A 25,080-nucleotide genomic window follows, 5' to 3' on the forward strand; every position below is an offset into this window, starting at 1 on the left:
ATGTCTCGTTAGAACTCATACAAGCAACTGGGCCAAGGCTCCCTACAAGAAGCTGCATACTGTATCAGAGGAGCCTTTAAAAATGAAATAAAGGGCAAGAAGTAAGATTAAATTGTTTTCACATGAGCTCATATTGTGGAGGAAAAAACTGGTGGAGAAGCACCAAAACTGATAACACGTGGTAGCAATCAATGGACAACAGACGCTGAGTGTGGCCTCTGTGACGATCATCTTAAAAATGTCCCTTTTCTGCAGAAACATGCTAAGAGGCCTTGTGTAAGACAGCCCCAGAGTTAAATGAAATAAAGCTGCGTATTAAAGTAACAGTTACACACACTGACTCTGCCGCTTTCTAAATGCCTCTGTGATAAGAGTTTACTGTCCACTTTTAAAACGCTTTAAAAAAAAAAAAAGGATTTATTTTTAATTTTTTTTGGCCATTGGCATTGCATGAGACTTTTTGTTTTTACTCTTTTTATTGTTTTATTGATTCTATTGTTATTTTTAACCGTCTGTACTTCTTGTTCTTTCCTTGTTTTATGTTTTAGATGCTTCTTCCTTTTACATGTGCGGCACTTTGTCGCAGCTGTGGTTACTGTAAAGTGCTTTATAGATAAATAAAATGAGTAAGTAAGAAGCATTAAAAAGTATTTTATCAGTTTTTGTCTCTCCATAAGGAGACTTCTGGGACTTCTCGAAACTATGTTGACGGGGACGTAACAAATAACAGATTTGCAGCTAGTCTTTTTTCATAGCTTTGCCTTTATTCTTTGTCTCTGCATAAAACACTATTTAACAATAGCAAGGTTTGCTTTTAGCCAGCAAATACAACTCAAAACTGTTGTCCCAGCTTTACTTCTAACACCACTCACTAACATTTTCTAAAAACATCCACTCTAACCCATGACGTTTTGTTTGGATAGCATGTTAGCTGTCATCTACTTTTCTTTCCTCATCCTTGACACGTGGGAGGACTTCTGTTTGTCTTTGCCGCTTTCCTCTTCTTCCTAAAAATGCAAAACACAAGGTCGATGAGTCACTTTGACATTTCTCATGTCAAATAATCAGCTGTTTAGTTGTAACCAGAAAGGACCTGTAGCGCAGCCTGCAGCAGATCCTGAGAAGACAGCAGACAGACTCCTTCTCCCAGAAAGGCGATGAGGACATGAAGAACATCCGACCAGTATCCCACCGCCAGCATCAGCACCAGCAAGCCTCCCAGTCGCAGCGCTACGGTGCGCAGCAGGGTCTCTGTTACCGTCAGTCGATGCTGTTCCTCTGCAAATTAAAAGAAAACGGGGTTGAGATGTCAAGTTATTTTTTTGTTACCTTTAAAATACAGATTCTATATGATTTATCAACAATGTATTTTTTTCCTGAAGGAATACATTGTGTTGGCAAATTTGAAGAATCAGGTGCATCATGTTTGTTTAATCGTTTCTTTCTCTGCACAAGGGTACATTACCTCTATAGGTATTAACTATTTAGATAGGGATTTTTAGGTTTTCTGTAACATCATCATGGCCACCAGCTAATCTTTTTACTGCATAACACCATTTCTATTTTTAATTTTCAGTGTCTAACACATTCAGAAGGTCAGCTTTGAGCCAGTCAGCACTGCTAAAGTTTGACAAGGACAATGTGGCAAACTGTCCTGGGAGATGCCTGGAGCACTAAAAAAAAAAGTGTGAGCACACCTTTGTATTATACACTGTCTGCACTTTATAATGTGGAATAGCAGCAGAATTTTTAGCTGAAATTAAATAGCTGAAACTGGTTTTTGGTAAAAAGTTAAAGGATTATTTCACTTTTTCAAGAGTAGTTGTCTTACAATTGGAAGGTTGTGGCTTCACGTTTTCATTTGTTAGCATTCTAATGCCAGACATTTTTTTATAAAATGTTTTATAGATAAAAAGCTCAGCATACAAAACAAAGATGACAAAGATTTTGTCTTAAAAAGTTTGACTCCTATCTTTAAAAGCAGTCCATTTACCTTTTGCAAATGAAGCTAGCTAAGCAATAATACTATATATGCTTACTGTTATACTTTATTTTGAATAAAGCTTCCAACTGTTAGTACAGTGATAAACTTAAATTAATAACATCTAAGGTTTACTTCTTATTACATCTCATTAATCTTGTTCTCAACTAGTAATTATCCATTTCAATGGTTTTCACTGCTTTGTAGCTCCTTGAGCTTTTACTTTTTCTTTTAATATTTTGATAGCTTCAAGTCTTATCATAATTTTTTTTTTCTTAATTGACTTTTTTTGCTGGTTTAATTTTCATTGTACAACCAAGAACAGGGGTCTACCACTTTTATAATTAATAGAGTCATATTTGCTTTTGCTGCTACTACATCTAACCTATCTAGCGCTAGAAAACCTACAGGAACGTTGAAAAACATGCTTACCTAAATGTTTCTTTAATAGTTAAGTGAACCAAAGTTTTATTCCTAATTTTAGCTTTTAGAAGACAGAAGAACAGTATTTTTATTTTATTTTATAGGGAATGCATTACATTTCTCAACTAGAATATTCCATGTCTATGCAAAAGTGGAAAAAAGTGTTGTTTTAACAACCTACTGACAAAGAAAAGGACCGAATAAAAGAAAAATCCTCATACGATTGGTGTCATTCTGCTGTGGAAATTTTATGCAGGTATTGGATTATTAAAACACTTTAAAGTGTAAACTAAAACTACCCTGTTTAGATATCTTTATTTTTAAAAACACTGCTCAGCTCTACCCCATTTTTGACCGCAGCTAATGAGAGCCACTGTGAAGGGCCTAAAGAGCCACATGTGGCTCTAGAGCTGCAGATTACAGACCCAGGCTCGAGAACCACCCTGCTGTGCCTGTGATTGAAAAATCATTGCCTTAATCAGCTGCTTTGAGTATCACCTTGATTATAGGCCACCAGCATGGTGTAGCAGAGTGTCAGCGGAGTCCAGAACTTCAGAGCATCCTTCTGGGATAAGAAATGCTCGTAAACCGTGGTGGTGGAAGCCACAGCTGCTGCGGCAAAGGCCAGGATGACCACTCTTTGCAGTGAAGCCAGCATGGTGTGTCCAGAGGTCAGGAGGCCGGTGCACTTCCCGCAGTCACGCTCGGTGCTGTGCAGCGGGAACAGTGTGGCCACATGTCTCCACAGGCTGCTGCAGTAGTCCGCCACTGCCCAGCTGAGCGCAGCTGCCAGGAGCAGGCCGAAGGAGCTGTGTGGAGCCCCCTGATGGATGAAGGCCAGAGTACAGGTGAGGCTGCAGCCCAGAGAGAACTGACTCTGGATTAGGAGCAGCTCCAGGCCTCTGGGGCCATCGTCCTGTTTTCAAAGACAGAAGCAATGACTCAAAATGCATCCACAAGAGCGAAAAAAAAAAAAAAAAAACGTGAGACAAACCAAAAGCGTCACGTTCTGTTTGTGAATTTATTCCACTCACCAGGCCGGCTGAGGTGAACGCAGAAACGGCTCTGAGTGAGAACTCCAGCACAACGAGAGAGGAAACCCTCAATCCCACCAAAGAGAGGACCCCAGTCAGGAACCAGAACTGGAGACCTGCTCTCAGTTTTCTTATCAAAGGGTTTCTTGATGAGGACGACCTCTGCTCACGTCCACTTTGGGTGTCGGAATCACTGCGTGAAGGAAAAAATAAAGAATAATATTATACTAAAAACCATGCAGAGATTTCCCCCTTTTTTTATGATAAACTCACCTGCATGCTTGAAAGAAGTGGTAAACTCTCATCTGATTATACAAGACTGAAACTCCACATGCTCCTATAAGTCCTTTAAAAGACAAAACAATATTTGTAAAAACATGTTAAAAGAAAAAAAAATACACTAGAACAAAAACGGGCAATAAAATCAGAAAAAAAAATTGTTGCAAACTGACCTTTAAAAAAGCAATCAACGGGATTTGGATCAAAAGGCGTCCACTGAAAAATTTCCAGGATCCAGGAGAAAGGAGAAAAGATCGTCATTTTTGTTCCTCCTAATTGCTCAACAATTACACTCAAAATAGGGTTTTCCTCTCATGCTGCCGCCATCTGAAATCTTGTAGGACACCAACATAAAGACTGCTTTCCAGCTCGCAGCTGCAAAAACTGACACTTGTTTGGTTTTTTCCTACTGATGAGCCAAGTTTCTGACCGTTCAAAGGTCACACGAATTGACTCCAGTTGTCACTCTAGACAGTTCTCTACGAAGAAGGCAAAAAGTCCTCTGCAGAGATAAGATTGTTTTTAAGCAAATAAACCCTTTTCACAAGATATAACTTAATCTCCACATCCATTTAAATAAATATGATTAGGTCTGAATAAGAGTCGAAGATTTCATTCCACAGAGGTCTATAATTTCACCATGTCTAATGAAATCTTTTAACACTTTGAGCAAAGTTTTCCCTTATAATCTAATTTGCTTATAATGGCAACTGCACTAATATTATCAGAACTTCCACGTTCAACTTCAGGATCCAGGGTAGAGGTCAGGGGTCAATTATTTACCTCAAATGTTTTCAATACATCCACCAGGGTAAAAGCAGATTTTACGGAGGAAATTTATTTTATTCCAGAAAAAAGACCAATAGAAAGGAAGTATTTTTTTTAATGTTACATCAAACCTTCCAGGCAGAGCTTTTTGGAGGCAGGGGGCCAAGCATTTACAACTTTAAGAGTATTCTCAGCATCATTTAATTCCAGTTTAAAGCTTTTCTTTTGCTCATATAATACAGCACCTTGCAAAAGTATCAATACCTATCTAACTAAAGCAAAACATCTCACAACAACCAAAATAAATCCATTTCATTTGGATTTTATGTAAGACAAGTAATAGACCAACTGGGGTGCATATCTGTGTATTAGAGAAAAAAATACATCGTTTTATAAATTATTTTTCAAGTAAAAAACATGATTGCCCTAAATTTGTATTTCACCCTTTGAATCCAAAACATTATATATTCTGCAAAACCGGCTTCAAGGCTTTGGGGTATGACTCTATTAGCTTTGAGCATATGGAGACTAAAATTAGCACAAACATTTCAACCAATTTTTCTTGAGCTCAGACTGAATGGGGAAGCAGATAAACCATGCCGTTGTAAGCTCTGTGTAACAATGAGGCCTTTGTGGCTAGATTTACAGCGTAGTTTAGGTGTGTCCAAAGTTTTCGGTACCTGGGCCAAAATGTCAAGTCAAAGGAACTCAAGGAACTCAAAAAACGAATAGAAAAATTTTAAACCAAAAAAATGATGTTACGTTTTTTACCTTCTCTACAAAATATGATAATTTTAAATAAATTAGTCCGATCCTCTGTAGGAAACAAATGTGTTAATCACTGTAGATTCAAAGGTAAAAAAAAAAGGGGGTTTGCACATTTGTCGTATTAAAATGATGGTCATCCAGTTTGCTAATTACTTTGAATAATTTAATTTAACTCTTTAACAATAATAAACTAAGCTCCTTTTGGTCTAGGAATTAAGAACAATATTTTAAAACACTTGCCGTAATTAGCCAATTTTAATAATTGAATTCAAAGCAGATTTTAATGCACCAAAGTCTGCAATTAGGTTAACAAATGTCATTGGAGAGATTTGGTCCTATTTACTATGAAACTAAAGAGAATGTCAAAAGTGTGGTTAGTAAAAGATGAATACATTGTGTTGTACTTAACATTTTCAATTGTAAGATTTTAACTTTTCTGTTATAATTTAGCCCTAATTTAAAACTAAACTCTTCCATCTGCATTAGCCACACGTGCTAATGGACCAAATTGTTCTTGAAATTCAATTTGGGGGGGGGGGGGGGGGACCCAAAATTAGTACAGGGGCCACAAATGGCTCCCGGGCCGCACTTTTGGCATGCCTGGTGGAGATGAAGGCTGAGGTGAAGTGTGAATGGAAGCAGCAGCAGGTTATTTGTCCATGTGACACAGCTTTAAAGGACAATCTGTGGCATGTTAAGCCTTCCAACATGCAACAAAAATCTCTCTCGCCTGACATGTTGCAGCCTTAAATAGTCTCATCTGTCCAAGGACCAAACCATTATTCACTCACAGGTGAGTTTACTAAATTTCCCCATCCATCCATTAAACAAATACAAATAGATACATTTTACAATTTACTATCAAGAATTAAATAATCAGCAGCATTATGAAAACCCAAGTACAGAAGTTCCCCCCACACCTTCTCAGTACATGGCCTTTAAATAATGTATCTACATGGCATTTGACCAAACCCCCTTGGAGAGGACACAGATTAGACAGGTGAGTACTCACATCGTAACGACTTTTTCCACACACGTTTACCTCCAGAATTTACCTGCTGTTTACTTAACTGTAGATGTGATTTACTCCAAATAAGTCTTTTCTCAGAATTCCTAATGAGGAGCAGCCGTGCAGGGCCTGGAACAAAAGGCTACATGCTAACTGATAAAATACTCAATAAATATTCAAAAAGTTAATGGGAAAGAAAAACTTCCCGTTAATGGGGAGTTTTTCTTTCCACTGTCGCTCCATGCTTGCTCAGTATGAGGGATTGCTGCAAAGCCATGGACAATGCAGACGACTCTCCCTGTGGCTCTACGGTTCTCCAGGAGTGAATGCTGCTTGTCAAGACTTTGATGCAATCAACTGGTTTCCTTGTATAGGAAATAATTGACCAATCTGTATATGATTGAATTTGACTTTGTAAAGTGCCTTGAGAGGACATGTGTCATGAATTGGTGCTATATAAATAAAATTGAATTGATTAAAACTTATTGTGTGCCAAGCTGTGCCTAAAGTTCAGTTCTGAATAAAATGCTGGTTAAAGTGCTTTTAATGAAGGACAAAGGTCTTCCAGAAGCAGCGCAGTAAAAAATGGCGGCAGCAACAAAGACCTCTTCATTAAACTCTGGCTGCACATTCAGGGATGTTGTCCTGCTGGGAGGTGAACATTCATCTCAGTCTCAAGTCTTCTGAACGTATTCTTCACTCCGTTCATCTTCCCATCAACTCTAAGCAGGTTGCCTGTCCCTGCTACAGAAAAGCATCCCCGCAGCATGATGCTGCCACCACCATGTGTCACTTTGAGGGCGGGGCTTTCAGTGTCACTGGTGCTACTTGTCCACATGTAAGAATTAGCATGCAGGTCAAAAAGCTACATTTTGTTCTTCCACATGTTTGCTGTGTCTCCTACATGAGTTATTGCACACTATAAACAGGACCTCTTACTGTAAGGCTTTCTTTCTTACAGTAGTTGTCATGAGCACAATTAGAAGGTTGGGGGTTTGAATCCAGCATCCCACTGCCACATGTCAATGTGCCCCTGGGCAAGGCACTTAACCCCAATTTGCCTACTTGGGTGAATGTGGCTGTGGTGTAAAGTGCTTTCAGTGGTCATCATGACTAGAAAAGCGCTATATAAGTTCAAACCATTTCAACAAGAGCTTTCTTTCTTTTGGTTTTATTTGGGTGGTTAGGATAAACAGGGCTGAATACAAAGACACGCCACATTTGAGTTTTCACGTGTATTTGAAAACCATATATGGTTTTCTTTTCACCTAAGAACGGTGCACTACTTTGTGTTTGTCTATGACATAAAATCCCCATGAGATACCTTGAAGCTTGCGGTTGTAATGTAACAAAATAGTGAAAAAAAAAACTTACAATGACATTCATACATTGGTAAGTCACTGTATGTTACTGGTATTCGTAATAGACTTTAGTTCATCTTGGAGTAACGTTACATAGGTTTCAATAGATTCAGTGGTTCTACTGTTGTTTCTGAAAATTAACCTTATATTTTCGCTACAGGATCCTTTTTCTGTTCTCCAGAAAGTGGTAAGCTGAGGAGTAAGTTGAACAACACCGTCAGTGTCACCAGACGTAAATTTAATAATTAACACCGGCAGTCAAAATGCAAACAATAAGCCCGCATGAGGCCCAAGGTTCTGGGTAATTACATTTTTAGGGATAAATGTTGAAGTTAGCATAAATAAAACCGTTTTTGTTGCAAAGTTTATTCAAAAGACAAAACTCCAGATCATCTTTAGTCTGTATTTACAAAAAAAATATGTGTTTATTGCTATTATTTACCACAGTTAAGGGGGCTTAAAGCACCCAGTGTTAAAAAGCTTTGATAAAAAATAACCTTGAATGCAATTAGGTTCTCTGCTTTGCAGGTCAGAAAAGAGAAATAATCTCAACAGATTTTCTTTTCCTGTCATCCAAACAAAAAAGGCAAGAGCAACACACATTAAAACACGACAAATCCAGGCGTGGTTGTGGACTCTGAAAATGGAAGACAGCTTGTGTTGCTCTGTGAGCAAGCAGCTCCGCTTCGTGAAACCTGATCAACAGCTCTGCATTAAGAGGTTTAACAAAATCTCATATTAAACACAACGGTTGACACGTCCCATTCTTGTTTTATAGAGTCTGAACCTCTGAGATTCCTGACTCAGAACACATTTCATTAAAAGACAACTATCAGATTAGTCATATTTGATTCTTCGCTCCATTTTTTAAATCAAATATGAAGCTACAGCTAACAGATGCTAGTCTGAGAACGTAGAGGCTTGCAGCCCTGGTTTGTCAGATTGTCATTAGATTTTTGCCTCCCAGTGTGTTTTGTAGTGGTTGCTTAATTAGTGCAAATAGCCTGAGTATCTCAGATATTTTATCCAAGAGAGAAACTTCAGAGTCACTTGTTGCAGCCAAGCAGCTGTCATCCCTTAATTGTTGGTATCAACCTTCACTGATTACTCGAAGCCAGAATCCGAACAGGTAGATTGTTAGAAATGTCAAGTTTTGCATGAAGTTCTGAGTCATTTAGAGACACAGTCCAACTCAGATGCTTCTTTGCTTCTACTTGTCTTTGACTGCGTGTTGCCTCATCAGATCCCAGAACAGCATGCTGAGCACTGTGTGCGGGGCCAGCCGCAGGAACACAGGGCCCATGCCTTTATATAAACCCAGGGGACCTTCGGCTTGGCACACTTTCAGCAAGCAGTCTGTAAATCCGTGGTACAGGCGCCCCTGCAAAGCAGATGAAAACGAGATAAGTTCTCACACACTTTAGTCTTCAGACGGCTCCACTCTAACAAACACCTGTCTTTGAAACTCACTTTGCGAGACTCGTCCACTGGCTGGTTGTAGAGCCGCGTGCTAATCACGTCAAATGGAGTCATGGTGATGGCCACGGCTACGCCACTGATGGCGGCAGCGATCAACGCAGTGAGCCAGCCGTTGCCACTAACCCACTGCATCGGCAGAAGGAGACTGATGGTAATCTGCAGCGAAGGATTTGCAACACGTACTGGAAAAATGTTGGTTGTCCATTTCATCTACCTGAGAGTGAGACACCCGGTCCTTGGCCGAGGTGAAGGTGGCCAGCTGAGCGGCCGATCCCACCATGACTCGAGGAACGGCTCCGTTGACCCCCCTCCAGAGACCACTCAGGCCCTCTCTTCTATAGATGGTAACAAAGGCATCGGAAACACTCTGAAAACAAAAAAGAGCAACGCGTGAGCAAAAGGTAGTGCTTGGCTTGTCTTTTCATCAATTTGTTTTTTATTTGTGGAGGATATATTCTCAACTAGCCTGTGAACCCTGCAACTTGGCCTTTAGTTAGTTATTTTTGAAGTGTTGGAACAGTTCCCGTTTGTTTTTACTTTGCAGAAATGTTACAGAACGACTGAGAGAAACCAGAGAAACATTGATAGAAATAACATCTTTATAAAAACCAGTCTGAACAATGGTCTAGATCACAGGTACATGTAAAAAAAAAAAAATAGAATATAATGAAAAAGCTCAACAATGTTTGTCACTCATTTCAGAAAGTGGAACTATATATATATATATATATATATATATATATATATATATATATATATATATATATATATATATATATATATATATATATATATATATATATATATATAGTTGTCTATATATAGACTATTATATATATATATATATATATATATATATATATATAATAGAATCATTACACAAAAAGAGTGAAATATTTCAAGCCATTATTTCTTGTAATTTTGATGATTGTGGCTCACAGATATAATGAAAACCCAAAATACAATCTCAGAAATTTTTTATATTGTAAAACAGTTAAATATTGTAAAGTCATGGTGTCTCACCCCAATCAGCCAATTAACTTAAAAAAAACCTTGCAAAGGTTTCCTGAACCCATAAATGGTCTGTGAGGGTCAGTAGACGACACAATCATGGGGAGGACTGCTGACTGAACTGAAGTCACGTCAACCAGCTGAAGAAGCTGGTTGTACAGAGTGTTGCATCCAAGTATGTCCATAGAAAGTTGAGTGGAGGGAAAAAGTGTGGTAGAAAAAGGTGCACCAGCAACAAAGATAACTTCAGCCTTGAAGTGGAGGACTGTCAAGCAAACCCGATTAAAGATGGAAGACCAGATTATTTATACGTATGCTAAAAAGCTACAATGTCTTTTATTTACACCCTCAGATTTGACAGATTGTGTACTTTTATTACTTTTATTGACTGGAGGTTACCTGCAGAGCTGCAAAACAGTGACAATCCACATTCTGCCTAGCAGCTCACAGAGAAAGAAAACAGGAACTGAGTGGATTACAGATACCCAGAGCTCATAGAAAAGGGAAACATTTGTTGCATTATGAAAATTTAAGTATCCGAAGCAGGTAAAGTCCTCTACCAAGAAAAAAGCAGGTAAATCTTTTTTTAGATATTTTGCTTTCAAAATATTTTGCAGTCATACAGACTGGTCAAAAAATGTCCTATATATATATATATATAATATTATAATTATATATATAAGGGAACCCAGTTGATTGCGTCCAAGTCCCGACAAGCAGAAAAGAAACCCCAGGAAATAAAAGAACCCGGCCACAGGAATGAGGATGTACATACTCCCTTTTTCCTTGCAAAATGTCACCTCATTTATAAAGAATAATTTTACAAACAGATTATATAAACTGAAAAATGTCTAACTCTTAAAATCTGCATGAATAAAGGAGCTCCCTTCGTTCAAAAGGGTTGGCTGCATAACTTTCACCGCTCCCAATAAACCCAATGAGCTGTTTACATTCCTGCACAGGTTGCCATATAATTGTTAATAGTCTACTACTAAAAAGTACAAATTGTTCCATATTTATATTATCCTTATACACATCAAAAATTTTTTCATAAATGTAGAGTTTTCTGCATGGTAAATTTGACCTCACTGTTCAGTCAGTTTTGTTTTTATCAGACCAGAGAGCTCATTACTATCGAATGTTTTTCTTACCAGATGGTTATGTTGGTGACCAACAGCTATAGTGTCCACTGTCTGGGCTTGAAGATGAGTCTTTACCTGTGGAGGAAACACAGTTGAAAAGTCTGAGAGTTCTTTATTCTCCCATCAGGCAATACATTTATCGCTGTGCTGGCAAATTTGATTTTTTGACATAACAAGGGCTGTCATGTTTTGCAAGGACTACAGTGCAATTCTCCCAATGAGTTACACAACACGCACCTTTACAGGAAGGAAGGAGACAAGCAATCTGATGGTAAGGATGGTAAGGTAAATAAGCCCTAGACCAAAGGAAATTAAATTATTCACCGGTCTTACTTGGACAAAGCCATGGGGAATACATAATGTTAGATTTCCTGTTTGGCATGCCCTCTGCTAAGTAAACAGAAAAGACTTAGAGAGTAGATAACTTTAAAAGTCCTCGTTTGTTTATTTCTAGCAAAACACAGCATGAACTATATATATATATATATATATATCCTGTGGACCGAGAGAGAGAGAGAGAGAGAGAGAGAGAGAGAGAACTGGCCAAAAGAAAAGTCACCAACGAATAGGAAAGCTTGCATGCAAATATTTTGTTGGATCGCCTCTATTTTTAATTGCAGCACACGTTTGCTGTGGTGTTGTTTTAATAAGCTTCTACAATGTCACAAGATTTATTTAAATCAAGTGTTGGATTCATTTTACACTAACATCCTGTGCTGATGGGAGAGTCTGACCACTGTACAAAATCTTTTCAAGCACATCTCAAAGATTCTCAGTGGGATTAAGGTCTGGACTCTGTGGAGGCCACGCCATGTGTGAAAATGATGCTCCCTGAACCACTCTTTCAGCATTAGACCTCCATAAATCCTGGTATTGTCATCTTGGAACATGCCCGCGCCGTCAGGGAAGAAAAAAAAAAATCCAGTCATGGAATAACCTGGTCATTCAGTACACTCGGCTGACCTCATTCTTTGAGCACATGCTGAACCTGGACCTGACCAGCTGCAGCAACCCCAGATCAGAGCGCTGCCCCCCACAGGATGGAACAGGAGACACTAGGCATGATGGGAGCATCACTCTGGAACAGGTTATATCAGGACTCATCAGAACATATGACCTTCCTTTGCTCCAGAGTCCAATCTTTATGCTCCCTAGCAAACTGTAGCCTTTTTTCTGGTTAGCCTCACTGATTGTTGGTTTTCTTAAAGCTGCACAGCTGTTCAGTCCCAATCCCTGAGTTCTCTTCGCATTGTGCGAGTGGAAATTCTCTTACTTTCACTATTAAGTTAAGCATACCCCTCAGTTCTACTGTTTTTTTACTTCAGTTTGATTTGACCAAACGTTTAAGTGATCGCTGTTCACGATCCATCCATCCATCATCTTCTGCTTATCTGAGATCAGGTCGCGGGAGCAACTGCCTGTAACATCCAGCAGCTCATTCTGGGGAACCCCGAGGTATTCCCAGGAATTGACAGCATATATGTTCCCTCCAGAGTGTTCTGGGTTTCCCCCAGGATCTCCTCCTAGTGGGAGGGCAGGCGCCCGTGTGGCATCCTGATCAGATGCCCAAACCACCTCAACTGGCTCCTTTTGATGCAGAGAATCAGCAGCTCTACTTTGAGCTCCTCGCCTCATCTCTAAGGCTGTGTCCGGCCACCAGGAAGCTTATTTTGGCCGCTTGCATCCGGGATCTCATTCTTTCGGTCATGATCTATATCTCATGACCACAGGTGGGGGTCGGAATGTAAGCAGACCGGTATATTGAGAGCTTTGCTTTTTGCAGCATACCGGAGCAGCGTCCGCATTACTGCAGATGGAGCCGCAATCCGTCCGACCATCTCTCTTGTCCAAGACACCAAGATGCTTCAACTCCTGCGCTTGAGGCGATCACAATCACCCAGGACCTTTTTCCGAAGATGAAGGCTCCCCACCATCCTTCCGGCTTTTAATAACGTGTCAGACAGTTCCCAACCCAATTTTAGTAATTTCTGCAATCTCCGCCTACGATTTGACCCTACTTAAAAACATCCAACATGTTTGCAACAACCAAAAGATGTGTCTTTCGAACATGTTAAAGAAATGAGAAGCTTTCTCGTTGCATCAGATGGGGTTAAATATCTCGATGATCACCCATGCAGTAATTATCCAATAGGAGGCTCATACCTACTGGCTTAATTAAATCAAGTTGGTGACTTTTTTTTTTTTGGTCAGGCTGTGAATATATATATATCTCTATCTATCTATCTATCTATCTATCTATATCTATCTATATATATATATATCTATATATATATATATATATATATATATATATATATATATATATATATATATATATATATATATATATATATATATATATATATATATATAAATAAAACTTAAAGGTTATATTTAATAAAGGGATGCATGATTTCATCTCAGAATAGATTAAGTGAAAGCTGAGGCGCAGCAACAACAGAAACCCGATCGTGATGTACAGCGAATGCTTGCGCAAAGGGCAGCAGGTATAAAGGGCAGCAACATTTGAGGAAGTTGTTAATGTGGAAACAAATCATAAAACAAACATGAGGAGATTTTAAATCCAAGGATAGATGAAACGGGGGAGGTAGGTTGGATGATATGAAGAACTCTATTAAAGTAAATGTCAAAAAAGACACATCAAGCAAACACAAATACGTTCCTACAGCCCTGCTCTGCTCCGCTGAGGCAAAAATAGAACAAAGACATCTGAGATGACTTTAAACTTGATCGGACACCCCTTGTTGTGACTTCTCAGGTCAAAAGCAGATGGTTTTACGAAACCAACTTGGACAGAAGTTGTTTTGTCAGGTTTTTTTTTTCCTTTGCTAAACTTTAAAACCCTTTTTTTATCTGTTGAGCTGCAATAAAATTAGAATACACAATGGGTTTGTAATGTGTTAACCCCGTTAAAAACAATCCTTACAACAAGCCTGTTCATGCATAGACAGATATAGTTTGCATAACCAGTTTTCAAAGAATGCTTTCTAGCATTACCCTTCAAGACATGAGACACTTAATGTAACTAATCCAACAGAGAAACAAATAAGGAACATAAACTGGGCAAAATACACATTAGCTGAAATGAAAATGTTTCAGATGCAGAGTTTTATTGTTAGTGTCACGGCTTCTGATAAAAAAGAAAAAAATGTAACATTGTATTATCACAGTTAGCCACAAAAGTAGCACTCTGCTTCATGTAAACGTGTCCAAGTGTGGCCTGTGTGGTAGAAAAGGCAACAGATTAACCTCTGGTGGTTTTCTATGGATGTTTTAAATGGAAAGTTTCTACTTTTATCCTGTCCTTCTGTCTGTTATGACAAAAACATGCCCTTAAAGCACAGCATCGTGTTTTGGTCTCTGCATTTACTGATACTATTGATAAAGATGTAAAAAAAAAAATAATAGTCTGGCCAAATTAAAGAATCTCAGAAAGTTTTTAAATAAAATCCAACGTTTAATGAGGCTGCCTTTAGTCTGACAATCATCTTATGTCAGGAGATAATTGCTTTTTTTCTTTAAAAATAAAGTTTTGCGGCGTTAATTGCCTTCAGTGATGAAGGGTAGACGGGGGGAAGTTACGCAGTAAATGGACTGGTTTCAGGGAACCGTGCCCAGAACAGCTGCATCGACGAGAGCTCCACCATCTGAGCCGTGCGGCATGCAGATAACTGCTTTTAACAGAGACCGGCGCCATATTTAGTGACACCCCCTAACAATTCCTATAAAATACATGTAAGAAAATCTTTTTTCAATTATATATTTCACTGTTTTGAAGTTGATCAGTAAATTAGCCATTAGAATTATGAACTATTATTTGTAATCCATGACTTCCTGGTTCTCTAAAGCATGAATGATGTCATCCTTTTACTCTTAGTCACGCTTCAAAATTGAAAAGATTAGAGAACAGGACACTCAGGGAAGGCACATGAGGGTAGATCACCACAACTGAAGAAATGTTTACCAGAAAATACTAAACTTGCCCCATTCTAGATTTCGTACAATACTAAAACAAACATTTAAAATAACAGAAATTTTAGAAAACAGGAATTCTGTACACGTCCTGAACCTGCATGTCAATATTTGTCGACGCTGCATTTTAATCATGTCTGGGGGATAATTACCTGTGGCCTTTTTCTTATTAGCCCTCTGTTCGCTGGTTCTGCCATGTTAGTTGTTGATTAACTAATTTGGTTTTCTGTAACACGTATGTGTATGTGTGTGTGTTGAGGGTAATTTAATGATTTAGTCCGCCTCGCACATGCTTTTAACTTCCTTTCAGGGTTAATTTTTGACCTGCTGGCCTCCTTGCACAGACTGTATGTAACAGATAAGGACATAATGAGCTCACGTGCTCACAAGCGTTCAAAGGATGCACGTGAAATACTTAAAAAGAGCAGAAACCTGCCACAGTCCAACAAATAATATGTCAAATGAATATCTAAAGATTTTATAGATTTAGTAAAACTCTGACAAATCCAATAGCTTTAAAAAAATTGAGCAACATCTTAAACACACAAAAAGTGCAACTGTTTAATGAAACTTGAATTTGACATGTTAAAATTATACACATTTCAACAATTTTAATTAACTGAAGTTCCCTTTTTTTACTGCCACTTTTTTCTGACTTGTCAAATAGACCCTAACATGTGATTATTATTATTTTTTTAATCATTTTTACTTGTATCTCATTGTGTATTTTTAAGGGATTAAAACATAATCAATACTTATTTAGCAATTTGACTTTTTACTTTTGACCCTCAATAGAAACCTGCTGTACTCTGATAGGCTTTGATGCTAAAATCTCAGCCAATCCCAGAATATTATGGACGGAGAAAAAAAAAAAAAAGAATAAACTAAAGGCTATAAAACAAAACCAGAACAATTTCAAGTTTGTTGTTTGACATTTTCTCTTGTGTTCTGTTGTTTTATTGTAAAGCTCCACTAGAATAAACCCATAAAGAGATGCAGAGCAGAGCAGCAGTAAACGCACTCTTTGGAAATAAAATAAAAACACAACTCTTGGCGCTATAACAAGGATGAGCTCGACTTTACTAACCAAATAAGCAGGAGAGGCGATGAGGGCTCCCAGGGCCCCGGCCCCTGCACCTGACAGCAGGCTGCCTCCGTGAAACGCGGTGATGCCCAGAGCTTCACACCAGGAGTAAGAGCCCAGCCGCACTCCATTCATCACGCCCTGGTAGATGAGCCCCGCTGAGAGCCCCTTCTGCAGGCCCCGGAGCCCGTCTGTGCGCCCCACCACCAGGAGGGCCTGCAGGACTCCCCTGTAGTGGATCTGGTAGGATCCCCGAGCACGGAGCTCGCCCTGAAGCTGCAGACGTGTCTTCACAACCTCCAGGGGATTGGTGAACACGCAGGCTGCACAGCAGGCCAGAGCGCCCAGCGCAAAGTCCAGAGGGGGCCAGACGGCCGGAGGGGGTCCCAAAACGCTGCGGGGGACGGCGGGAGAAGCCATCCTGTGGGAATGTTTGCTGGCAGAATGGAGACTCTGTGGGTGAAGCTTTCAGCAGCAGGGCGCTGGTCATCCCCGGTTGGTGCACACAGTTTGTCTATCTGATGTATAACTTAGTGAAGAGGGGAGCGAGCGTGTGCCAGTCATCGGCTGCAGGGATGAGTCGCTGTCAGTCCTCCGTTTTAGAAAGGTACAGCGCCACTCTGCTGCCCTCTTCGTTGTGAGTGTTGTTCACTTCCGTGTCTGCGGGACAGCAGGAAGGAGCCACCGTGTCCAAGAGAAAGTGTTCATTGTCAAGTGAACACTTGCTCAGTTCTGAGTTTGGGCTTGTTTACAAAAAAAAAAAACCATTAAGGCTGAAACGACAAGAAATCAGACTTCTGCTTAGATCAGGTCACAGCACTTTCCTCTTTTTTCACTTTCTGAACATGAGCTGAACTCTGAGCCTAAAGCTCTACGACACAGCAGCTTGATCAGAGGACAAACTCACAGCAAGCGTGCATGTCTTACCTGCAGGCAGGAGACAGGAGGAGGAGAGGTTGTCTGCTTATCTCCTCAATGTGCCCGCTCTTCTCTGAAGCCCACAGTGCTGCTGTGCACCTCCATTCTGCCTCCTCTCATTGTAAACATGTGTTTCCCTCAGCACATTCATTGTTGGAGTGCCCTCCTCCTGCTCCACGTCAGAGCCAATGCAGTCCCAGAGCCGGCTGCCACCTCACCGCTGTCCTCGGCCAGCACGAATCAGGGAGCTCTGCTGCGCACTGCCCCAGATCTGCTCCTATAGGAGCTCTCTGGGTAAAAGGTTAGTGATTCTCAGAGAGCTGGGATGAGGGGGGGGGGGTCTGAGAGAAAGCAGAGCAGTCAGTGTCAGGCCAGCCGGCCACAAGAATTATAATCTGGATAATCCCAGACATAAACATTCTTTTTATCAGGCGCATTTCTTTCGATTTAGGTATTAGTTTTCCTGTTGTTGAGTATTTTCGAACAGCTTAATCTTTTTTTTCTTTCCTTGTCATGTCCAACTTCATGGCAAGCAGAATGGCGTTCTTGCTGCCACAGTGATGCCATACATATTTGCTTTAGCAAGGGAGGCTTTATACCAAGAAATTAACCCCTTGACGCCAAACCCTTTCTGATTTATTTTAATGCTGTTAAGGTATTATGGACATTCTTCTGAACCATAATGTGGACGGGACTCATAACACTGATGCTCTTTACAGGAAGGGTCAGATCAGACTCTACCTGCTGAGGAGGCTGAGGTCTTTAAGAGTGCAGGGAGCGCTCCTGAAGACCTTCTTTGACTCAGTGGTGCCATCAGCCATCTTCTGTGGAGTGGTTTGTTGGAGCAGCTGCTGATTTGTAGCTGAGAGGAAGTGGCTGAATAAACTCACGAGGAAGGCCAGATGTGTCCTGAGAAACTAAAGGACTGTAAGAAAAATATATAATTGATAGACAACATCTCCCACCACATGTATGGAGCTGTTGAGAGCCTCAGAAGAGCGTTTCCACAGGTCCTTCATCCCAGCTGTTGTTTAAAATCTCTGCTGCTCACAACAGACTCCATAGGTGTTTACAGCATGCTCATTCATGGTTGCAGGTTTCTGATCTGGTCATGAATCGTTTACACGGTCTCTCAGATGCTAATGCCCATTTGCACACGCTTTTGCTACTCTGTGTGTAACTTGTGCAATCATGCATATTACATATTTTTCTCACATCGTCGTGTAAATCAGCTGCTGTTTTTCACTCTGTTAAACTTGAACACGAACACGCCATGTTTTCAATGATTATGCAATACTTCCTCTCGTTTTTATTTATTTTTTTAACATTTGTTTTGGCCTTTCTGATAAAGCTCCTTGCAGAGGGCCGCCGCCATCCACCCAGGGTTCATAAACGAGCAGAGAGGACACAGCACACACACACAAACACTCCATTTAATCTGTGCATTTGTGTGTGAACAACTTTCTACTAAAATCCAGATTGTGGTTTGTGGATTATTTTTAACGCAAAGGCTAATTTCAAAAGATGTTTGATAGCTTTAAAGCGTTTGTAATGAAACTTGACAATGAAACTTAGATGACTCATCTTTTCCCATCTTTCCCGCAGGTCGTAAAGCAGCCACTAGATGTCGCTGTTTCCCACACACACCATACACAGACACACACTGGAGAACTTTGAGGTTCTATTTCATCCCTACTGACCGCCAGAGGCGGTGCTTAAAGCACTGAATGATCACTCTTGCGCATGCACAGGTCGAGAATCTTATACCAACATAGTCACGTGTGACCCCCGGTGACTCCGGAGCCCATATAGTCACGTGACAGCGACAGCTCAGTCCCTTTCAATCTTCTCGCATGCAGGTTGTGCAGGTGGTAAGTCACTGATTGTTGCTTGTCGCTGGTAGCCTCGAGACTACGGTCGGGGCTGCGAGGATTTTCTCGCCCTCCAGAGGCTGCGCAAGCTATTCTTATTACAACTCTTTCTTCAATTGGTAAGTTGTTTTCCTTTATTCGACGGGAAGCGGGACGCGTTCGCTCCCTGCGTCGATTTCCTTTGCCTTTTTGGCGACTCCGACCAACCTGTTGCTTGCCGTTTGGTTTTTGGTTGGTGCATATTTTGTTAATCGCTCCCGCTTTCGGGCGTGCGTTTCTTATTTACTCTACAGCCGTTTTTGCGGCTTGCCTTTATCTTGGCAAATTGCAGCCGTGTTGGCTTACATATACTGATTGAGCTTGCGTCTCATTACCGTGCAGCCGTTTTCGGGCTTGCCTCCTTCATTTACCGTGCAGCCGTTTTCGGGCTTGCCTCCTTCATTTACCGTGCAGCCGTTTTCGGGCTTGCCTCCTTCATTTACCGTGCAGCCGTTTTCGGGCTTGCCTCCTCCGTTTACCGGGCAGCCGTTTTCGGGCTTGCCTCCTCCGTTTACCGGGCAGCCGTTTTCGGGCTTGCCTCCTTCATTTACAGTGCAGCCGTTTTCGGGCTTGCCTCCTCCGTTTACCGGGCAGCCGTTTTCGGGCTTGCCTCCTCCGTTTACCGTGCAGCCGTTTTCGGGCTTGCCTCCTTTATTTGCCGGGCAGCCGTTCCCGAGCTTGCCTCATTTATTTACCGGGCAGCCGTTCCCGAGCTTGCCTCCTTCATTTACCGGGCAGCCGTTCCCGAGCTTGCCTATTAAGTTAATTGCGGCCGTTTTCGGGCTCGCCTTCTCATTGTGAGCAGCCGTGTTCGGCTTCCCTCACAGTGCTCTTTGCAGCTTTTCCACTGCTGGGGAACCCCTGGTGGCGTGTTCTGCTCGACCGGGTTTCCTGGCCTATTTGCTCGTCTGCTAGTGTCAAGAGTAGCGTTTTCAGCTCGACCTGACCTAGTCCTGCGAGCACATGATGTTGGACGTGCCGTGCTGCAGAGCTTGTTTGGCCCCTCTCCAGTTAGAGGATGGGCATGACCTCTGTCCCTCTTGTTTGGGACCGGATCACCTGAGGGAGGCCTTGACTGAAGCGGCCTGCCCTAATTGTTCTGTTCTTCCCTTGTCCCTGCGTAATGCTCGCTTAGCTGACTGTCAGGGCACCGGCCAGCCTAGGAAGCGTACGGTTCCTGAGGCTGCGGGGGCCCCCCGGAAGAGGACCAAGAGAAGCCCTACGGATTCCGAGGGCTTATCTGGGCAGGTGGCTCATCTTACTTCTGAGTTGAAGGAGATGAAAGCGCTGCTGGAGTCCCTCAGGGACGGACGTGGCACGGGCTTGGTTGAAGACCCTGACCCGGTGCAGAGCATGGGTTCAGGACTCTCTGCCTTGGAGGACGATGCTATTTCCCTAGCAGCATCGGGTACTGATTTTCAGGATCAGCTTGACTCCGGCTCGCATCTGTCGGATGCCGGTTCGCATATCTCTTCCGATTCTCGGTCGGAAGAGGACGATTCTATAGTGGGTGCGTTAAAAACTGCTTTTGCCCGGTTGCAGCTGGATGCTCCGCAGAACCAACCTGTGACTTCCAGTGCGTTCTTTCGACGTCCTCCTGCTAGGTCGTCCTTTATGGTTCCCCCATCAGCCGAATATGTTAAAGAGGTTCATACCTGTTGGGCAGACACTAAGGTCTTCTCACGGCCGACCTCTGATGGCAGGGTTCTGGCGGCCATGCAAGATGCGCCCAAGTTTGGCTTGGGCCATATGCCTTCTGTTGAGCCCGCAATAGCATCCCTCATTGTGGCGCCAGATGAGGCTTTGAGAGCTAACGCCAGGTGTCCTCGTCCTCAGTGCCGGGTGACTGATGACCTGCTGTGCAGGGCCTATGATGCGGGGTCTCGTTTAGGGCGGCTTGGTAACTCGTTGTCTCATTTGTTACTAGGTCTCTCAGCCTCCTTGGAAGGCTTTGCAATTGACGCCCCCACTCGGGGGCTGTTGGACGCATCGCTTCATGCCTTTGCCCTTTTGTCAAGGGAAATCGGCCGTGTCCTGTCCACCCTGGTTCAGGCACGCCGTCAAGTGTGGCTGGCTCAGTCTCCTTTGACTGAAGCCTGTAGACGGACCCTGATGAGCCTTCCAGTGGTTCCGGGGGAGTTGTTTGGCTCTGCTGCACTTGCAGCCTTGGAGCGGTCGGCCCAGGCTTCCCGTACCAAGCAGCAGTTGGCTGGCCTTCATCGCAGACCATCGCGGCATCCTGCTGCGGGTGCCTCGGCATCCCTTTCACGCACATATGTTGCTCGGACTACACCCCCCATGGGGCCGCCGCGACCTGCTGCGGCACCTACTGCAGCGCCTACTGCAGGACCTGCTCGGGTCGCTTCCCGACCCGGACAGTTTCCTCGGCGGCCCTCCCGCCCTCTTAAGGGCAGGGGGTCTCGGAAATGACATCACCGAGCTGGCGGTGGGACACTTTACCCCGGACCAGCTCAGTTGTTGGGCCGCTCTCGTTCCCGATCCGTGGGTGGTGTCTACAATTACCCGGGGTTATGCGCTACAGTTCCGCCGCCGCCCCCCAGTTCCTGGTCGAGTCAGGAAGACGGTGATTCACGGCCTGGAAATGGCTCAGACTCTGAGCCAAGAGATAGTCGCCTTGCTGGCCAAGGGTGCTATATTGCCTGTCGACCCCCTGCAGGATCCAGGGGGCTTTTACTCAAAATATTTTTTAGTCCCAAAAAAGACTGGCGGACTCCGCCCAATTTTGGACCTGAGAGGTCTGAATGTTTTCTTGAAGGCTATCCCCTTCCACATGTTGAGCGTCAGGGATGTGCTTCAGGCAGTCTCCCCAGGCGACTGGTTCACCTTGGTCGACTTGAAGGACGCATACTTTCATGTCCCGATTGCACCGCATCATCAGCAGTTCCTCCGCTTTGCGTTTCAGGGCAAGCATTTTCAGTTCAGAGTCCTTCCGTTCGGCCTCTCCCTGTCCCCACGTGTGTTCACGCGGTGCGTAGCTGCGGCCCTGTGTCCTCTGCAGGCCAAGGGGTTGAAGATCCTGCCCTACTTGGACGACTGGCTCATCTGTGCGCCCACAGAAGCTCAAGCCGCTGCAGACACACGCACGCTGCTCGATCATATAGAGCTGTTGGGTCTTCATGTGAACTGGCAGAAGAGCAACTTGGTTCCATCTCAGGTGGTCACGTTTCTCGGCATCACGATGGACTCCTTAACCATGACTGCTCGACCATCGCCTCAGCGTGTCGAGAGCATTCTGCAGATGCTGCCCGCTTTTCTGCCCGGCCATGCACCCCCCTTTATTCTCTATCTTCGTCTATTGGGCATGCTGACTGCGGCTGCTGCGGTAACACCCCTGGGGCTGCTGTCTCTGCGACCACTGCAAATGTGGCTCAACAGCCAGAGGCTGGACCCTTCTCTTACGCCGCACCGCCGCAAGAGGCTGCGGGTGTCCTCTTATTGCCTCGCGTCACTGGCTCAGTGGCGGGATGCAGCATTTATGACCCGGGGGGTTCCACTGGGCTCTCTGCCGTCTCGACGGGAGGTCGTCTCTACCGACGCATCCACCACAGGGTGGGGGGCGTCGTGGCAGCGGCAGATTGCCCGAGGGACATGGTCTCCGCAGGAAAAGCGGCAGCACATCAACGTCCTGGAGCTAGAGGCTGTGCGGCGGGCGTTGCAACACTTCCTCCCAGGCCTGCGCCACAGGCATGTCCTGGTGCGGTCGGACAATACTTCTGTGGTGTTTCATATCAACCATCAGGGGGGAACACGGTCGATAGCCCTGCTGAGGCTGACCCAGAAGCTCTTGACTTGGGCGGCCCCTCTTTTCACCAGCCTCAGAGCAGCCCACATTCCAGGGGTCCAGAATGTTCCGGCCGATATTCTCTCTCGGGGACGCCCACCACCGGGGGAGTGGAGGCTCCATCCGGAGGTAGTGGAGATCATTTGGCAGAGGTACGGAAGGGCGGCTGTAGATCTGTTCGCATCCAAGGAGACAACACATTGCCCCCTGTGGTTCTCCCTGGCAGACAGTGCCAGTCCCCTGGGTCAGGATGCGCTGGCACACGACTGGCCCAGGGTGCTGCTCTATGCGTTTCCGCCACTTCCCCTGATAGGCCCAACACTCCTGAGGGTCCTTCAGGAAGGGCATCAGGTCGTTCTGGTAGCCCCCCGGTGGCCGGGGAGGACCTGGTTTCCACTGCTGCACAGGCTCTGTTGCAGCTCTCCGATGCCTCTTCCCCGCAGGAAGGACCTCCTGTCACAACTGGGTGGTCAGATCCTGCATCCCAACCCCAGTCGCCTCCATCTCTGGGTTTGGCCGCTACAGGGCCCGGCGTGTCCTTCTCTGAGTATGACGGAGACATCGGGCATACAATGACTAATGCCAGGGCCCCTTCCACACGACTGGTGTACACTCATAAGTGGAAAGTTTTTAGCAGCTGGTGTCAGGCAAGACACGAGGACCCGGTGCACTGCCCTGTTTCTGTTATTTTGACCTTCCTTCAAGGACTGCTCTCCCAAGGTCGGTCTCCTTCCACTCTGAAAGTTTATGTTGCTGCCATCTCTTGCTGGCATTCAGGGATGAGTGGGGAAACGGTTGGCCGTAACAAAGATATTTCTTTGTTTCTGAGAGGCGCCCGTCGCTTGCGCCCTCCCACACGCCCTGTTGTGCCCGTGTGGGACCTCTCCCTTGTCCTCGCCGCCCTGCGATCTCCTCCATTTGAACCATTGGCGGAGGCGAGTCTTGAGTGCGTGTCAAAAAAGACAGCTTTTCTCCTCGCCATGGCTTCAGCAAAACGGGTGGGTGAGCTCCATGCGTTGTCTGTTCATGAGTCCTGTTGCCGCTGGAACCCGGCTGGTTCTGGCGTCACACTCTGGCCTGACGCTGCTTTTCTTCCCAAAGTGGCCTCTACTGCGAGCCATGCTGTGCCCCTCCAGCTTGCTCGCCTTGATGCAGGTGGGGCCGATGAGCCTCTCTGCCCTGTTCGGGCACTAGAGGCATATGTCAGACTCACAGCTTCCCTCCGGCAGTCTAATAGTCTGTTTGTTTGCTATGCTGGGCCCCGCAAGGGGCAGGCCCTTTCTAAACAGCGTCTGGCACGTTGGATTGTGGACGTGGTAGAACAAGCTTACGTTCTACAGGGCCGACAGCCCCCTGCTGGTGTACGATGCCATTCCACCAGGAGCATTAGTGTGTCATGGGCCGCCATGACTGGGGTTTCTCTGGAGGCTATTTGTGCAGCAGCCTCTTGGTCATCCCCGAATACCTTTGCTAGGTTTTACAGGGTTAACCTGGCTGCCCTTCACCCAATGGAGGCGATCCTATCCCAAGGACCACCATCATCCCAGTGAGGTGGGCATGTTTTTTTTCTGGGGTCCTCTCTTTTCCATGTGTGATTCCTCAGGACTCTGTTGGTAATCGTCATCCAGTGCTTTAAGCACCGCCTCTGGCGGTCAGTAGGGATGAAATAGAACGGAAGTTACGACTGTAACTACGGTTCTATGAATCCCGGATGACCGCCAGAGCGCTCGGTCCCTCGGAATCATCGTGTTGTTCGCGAGAAGATTAAGGGACTGAGCTGTCGCTGTCACGTGACTATATGGGCTCCGGAGTCACCGGGGGTCACACGTGACTATGTTGGTATAAGATTCTCGACCTGTGCATGCGCAAGAGTGATCATTCAGTGCTTTAAGCACCGCCTCTGGCGGTCATCCGGGATTCATAGAACCGTAGTTACAGTCGTAACTTCCGTTTTGCACGCAGTTCAGGATTTTATACCGACTTTTTATTTGTTTTTATGTAATTACACGACAGACAATGCACCTAATAAAGAACTCGACTAAATATTAAAGGGTAATATCTTATGTTGGAGTTCACCCTTTTCTCTTTAACCCTGTTTGGTGTCAAAGCTCATGAACA

At 43.9% G+C, this 25,080-nt stretch overlaps 2 protein-coding genes across 2 annotated transcripts; both read right to left on the reverse strand.

Moving 5' to 3' along the window:
• Nucleotides 1-742: 742 nt before the first annotated feature.
• Nucleotides 743-4,093, reverse strand: LOC105927103 (transmembrane protein 82). The gene is made up of 6 exons (XM_021317123.2): nucleotides 3,891-4,093; nucleotides 3,712-3,784; nucleotides 3,439-3,631; nucleotides 2,903-3,320; nucleotides 1,094-1,278; nucleotides 743-1,007 (listed from the first exon to the last, which is right to left on the reverse strand). The coding sequence occupies exons 1-6, from the start codon at nucleotides 3,976-3,978 to the stop codon at nucleotides 939-941; spliced, it is 1,026 nt and encodes a 341-aa protein (XP_021172798.2). The 5' UTR covers nucleotides 3,979-4,093; the 3' UTR covers nucleotides 743-938.
• Nucleotides 4,094-7,837: 3,744 nt separating this feature from the next.
• slc25a34 (solute carrier family 25 member 34) lies at nucleotides 7,838-17,413 on the reverse strand. Its single transcript, XM_012863792.3, has 6 exons — nucleotides 17,260-17,413; nucleotides 16,336-17,105; nucleotides 11,265-11,330; nucleotides 9,317-9,469; nucleotides 9,094-9,228; nucleotides 7,838-9,004 (listed from the first exon to the last, which is right to left on the reverse strand). The coding sequence occupies exons 2-6, from the start codon at nucleotides 16,750-16,752 to the stop codon at nucleotides 8,834-8,836; spliced, it is 942 nt and encodes a 313-aa protein (XP_012719246.3). The 5' UTR covers nucleotides 16,753-17,105; nucleotides 17,260-17,413; the 3' UTR covers nucleotides 7,838-8,833.
• Nucleotides 17,414-25,080: the final 7,667 nt, after the last annotated feature.

The sequence above is a fragment of the Fundulus heteroclitus genome, chromosome 20, assembly GCF_011125445.2.
Source record: "Fundulus heteroclitus isolate FHET01 chromosome 20, MU-UCD_Fhet_4.1, whole genome shotgun sequence".
Taxonomy (NCBI): domain Eukaryota; kingdom Metazoa; phylum Chordata; class Actinopteri; order Cyprinodontiformes; family Fundulidae; genus Fundulus; species Fundulus heteroclitus.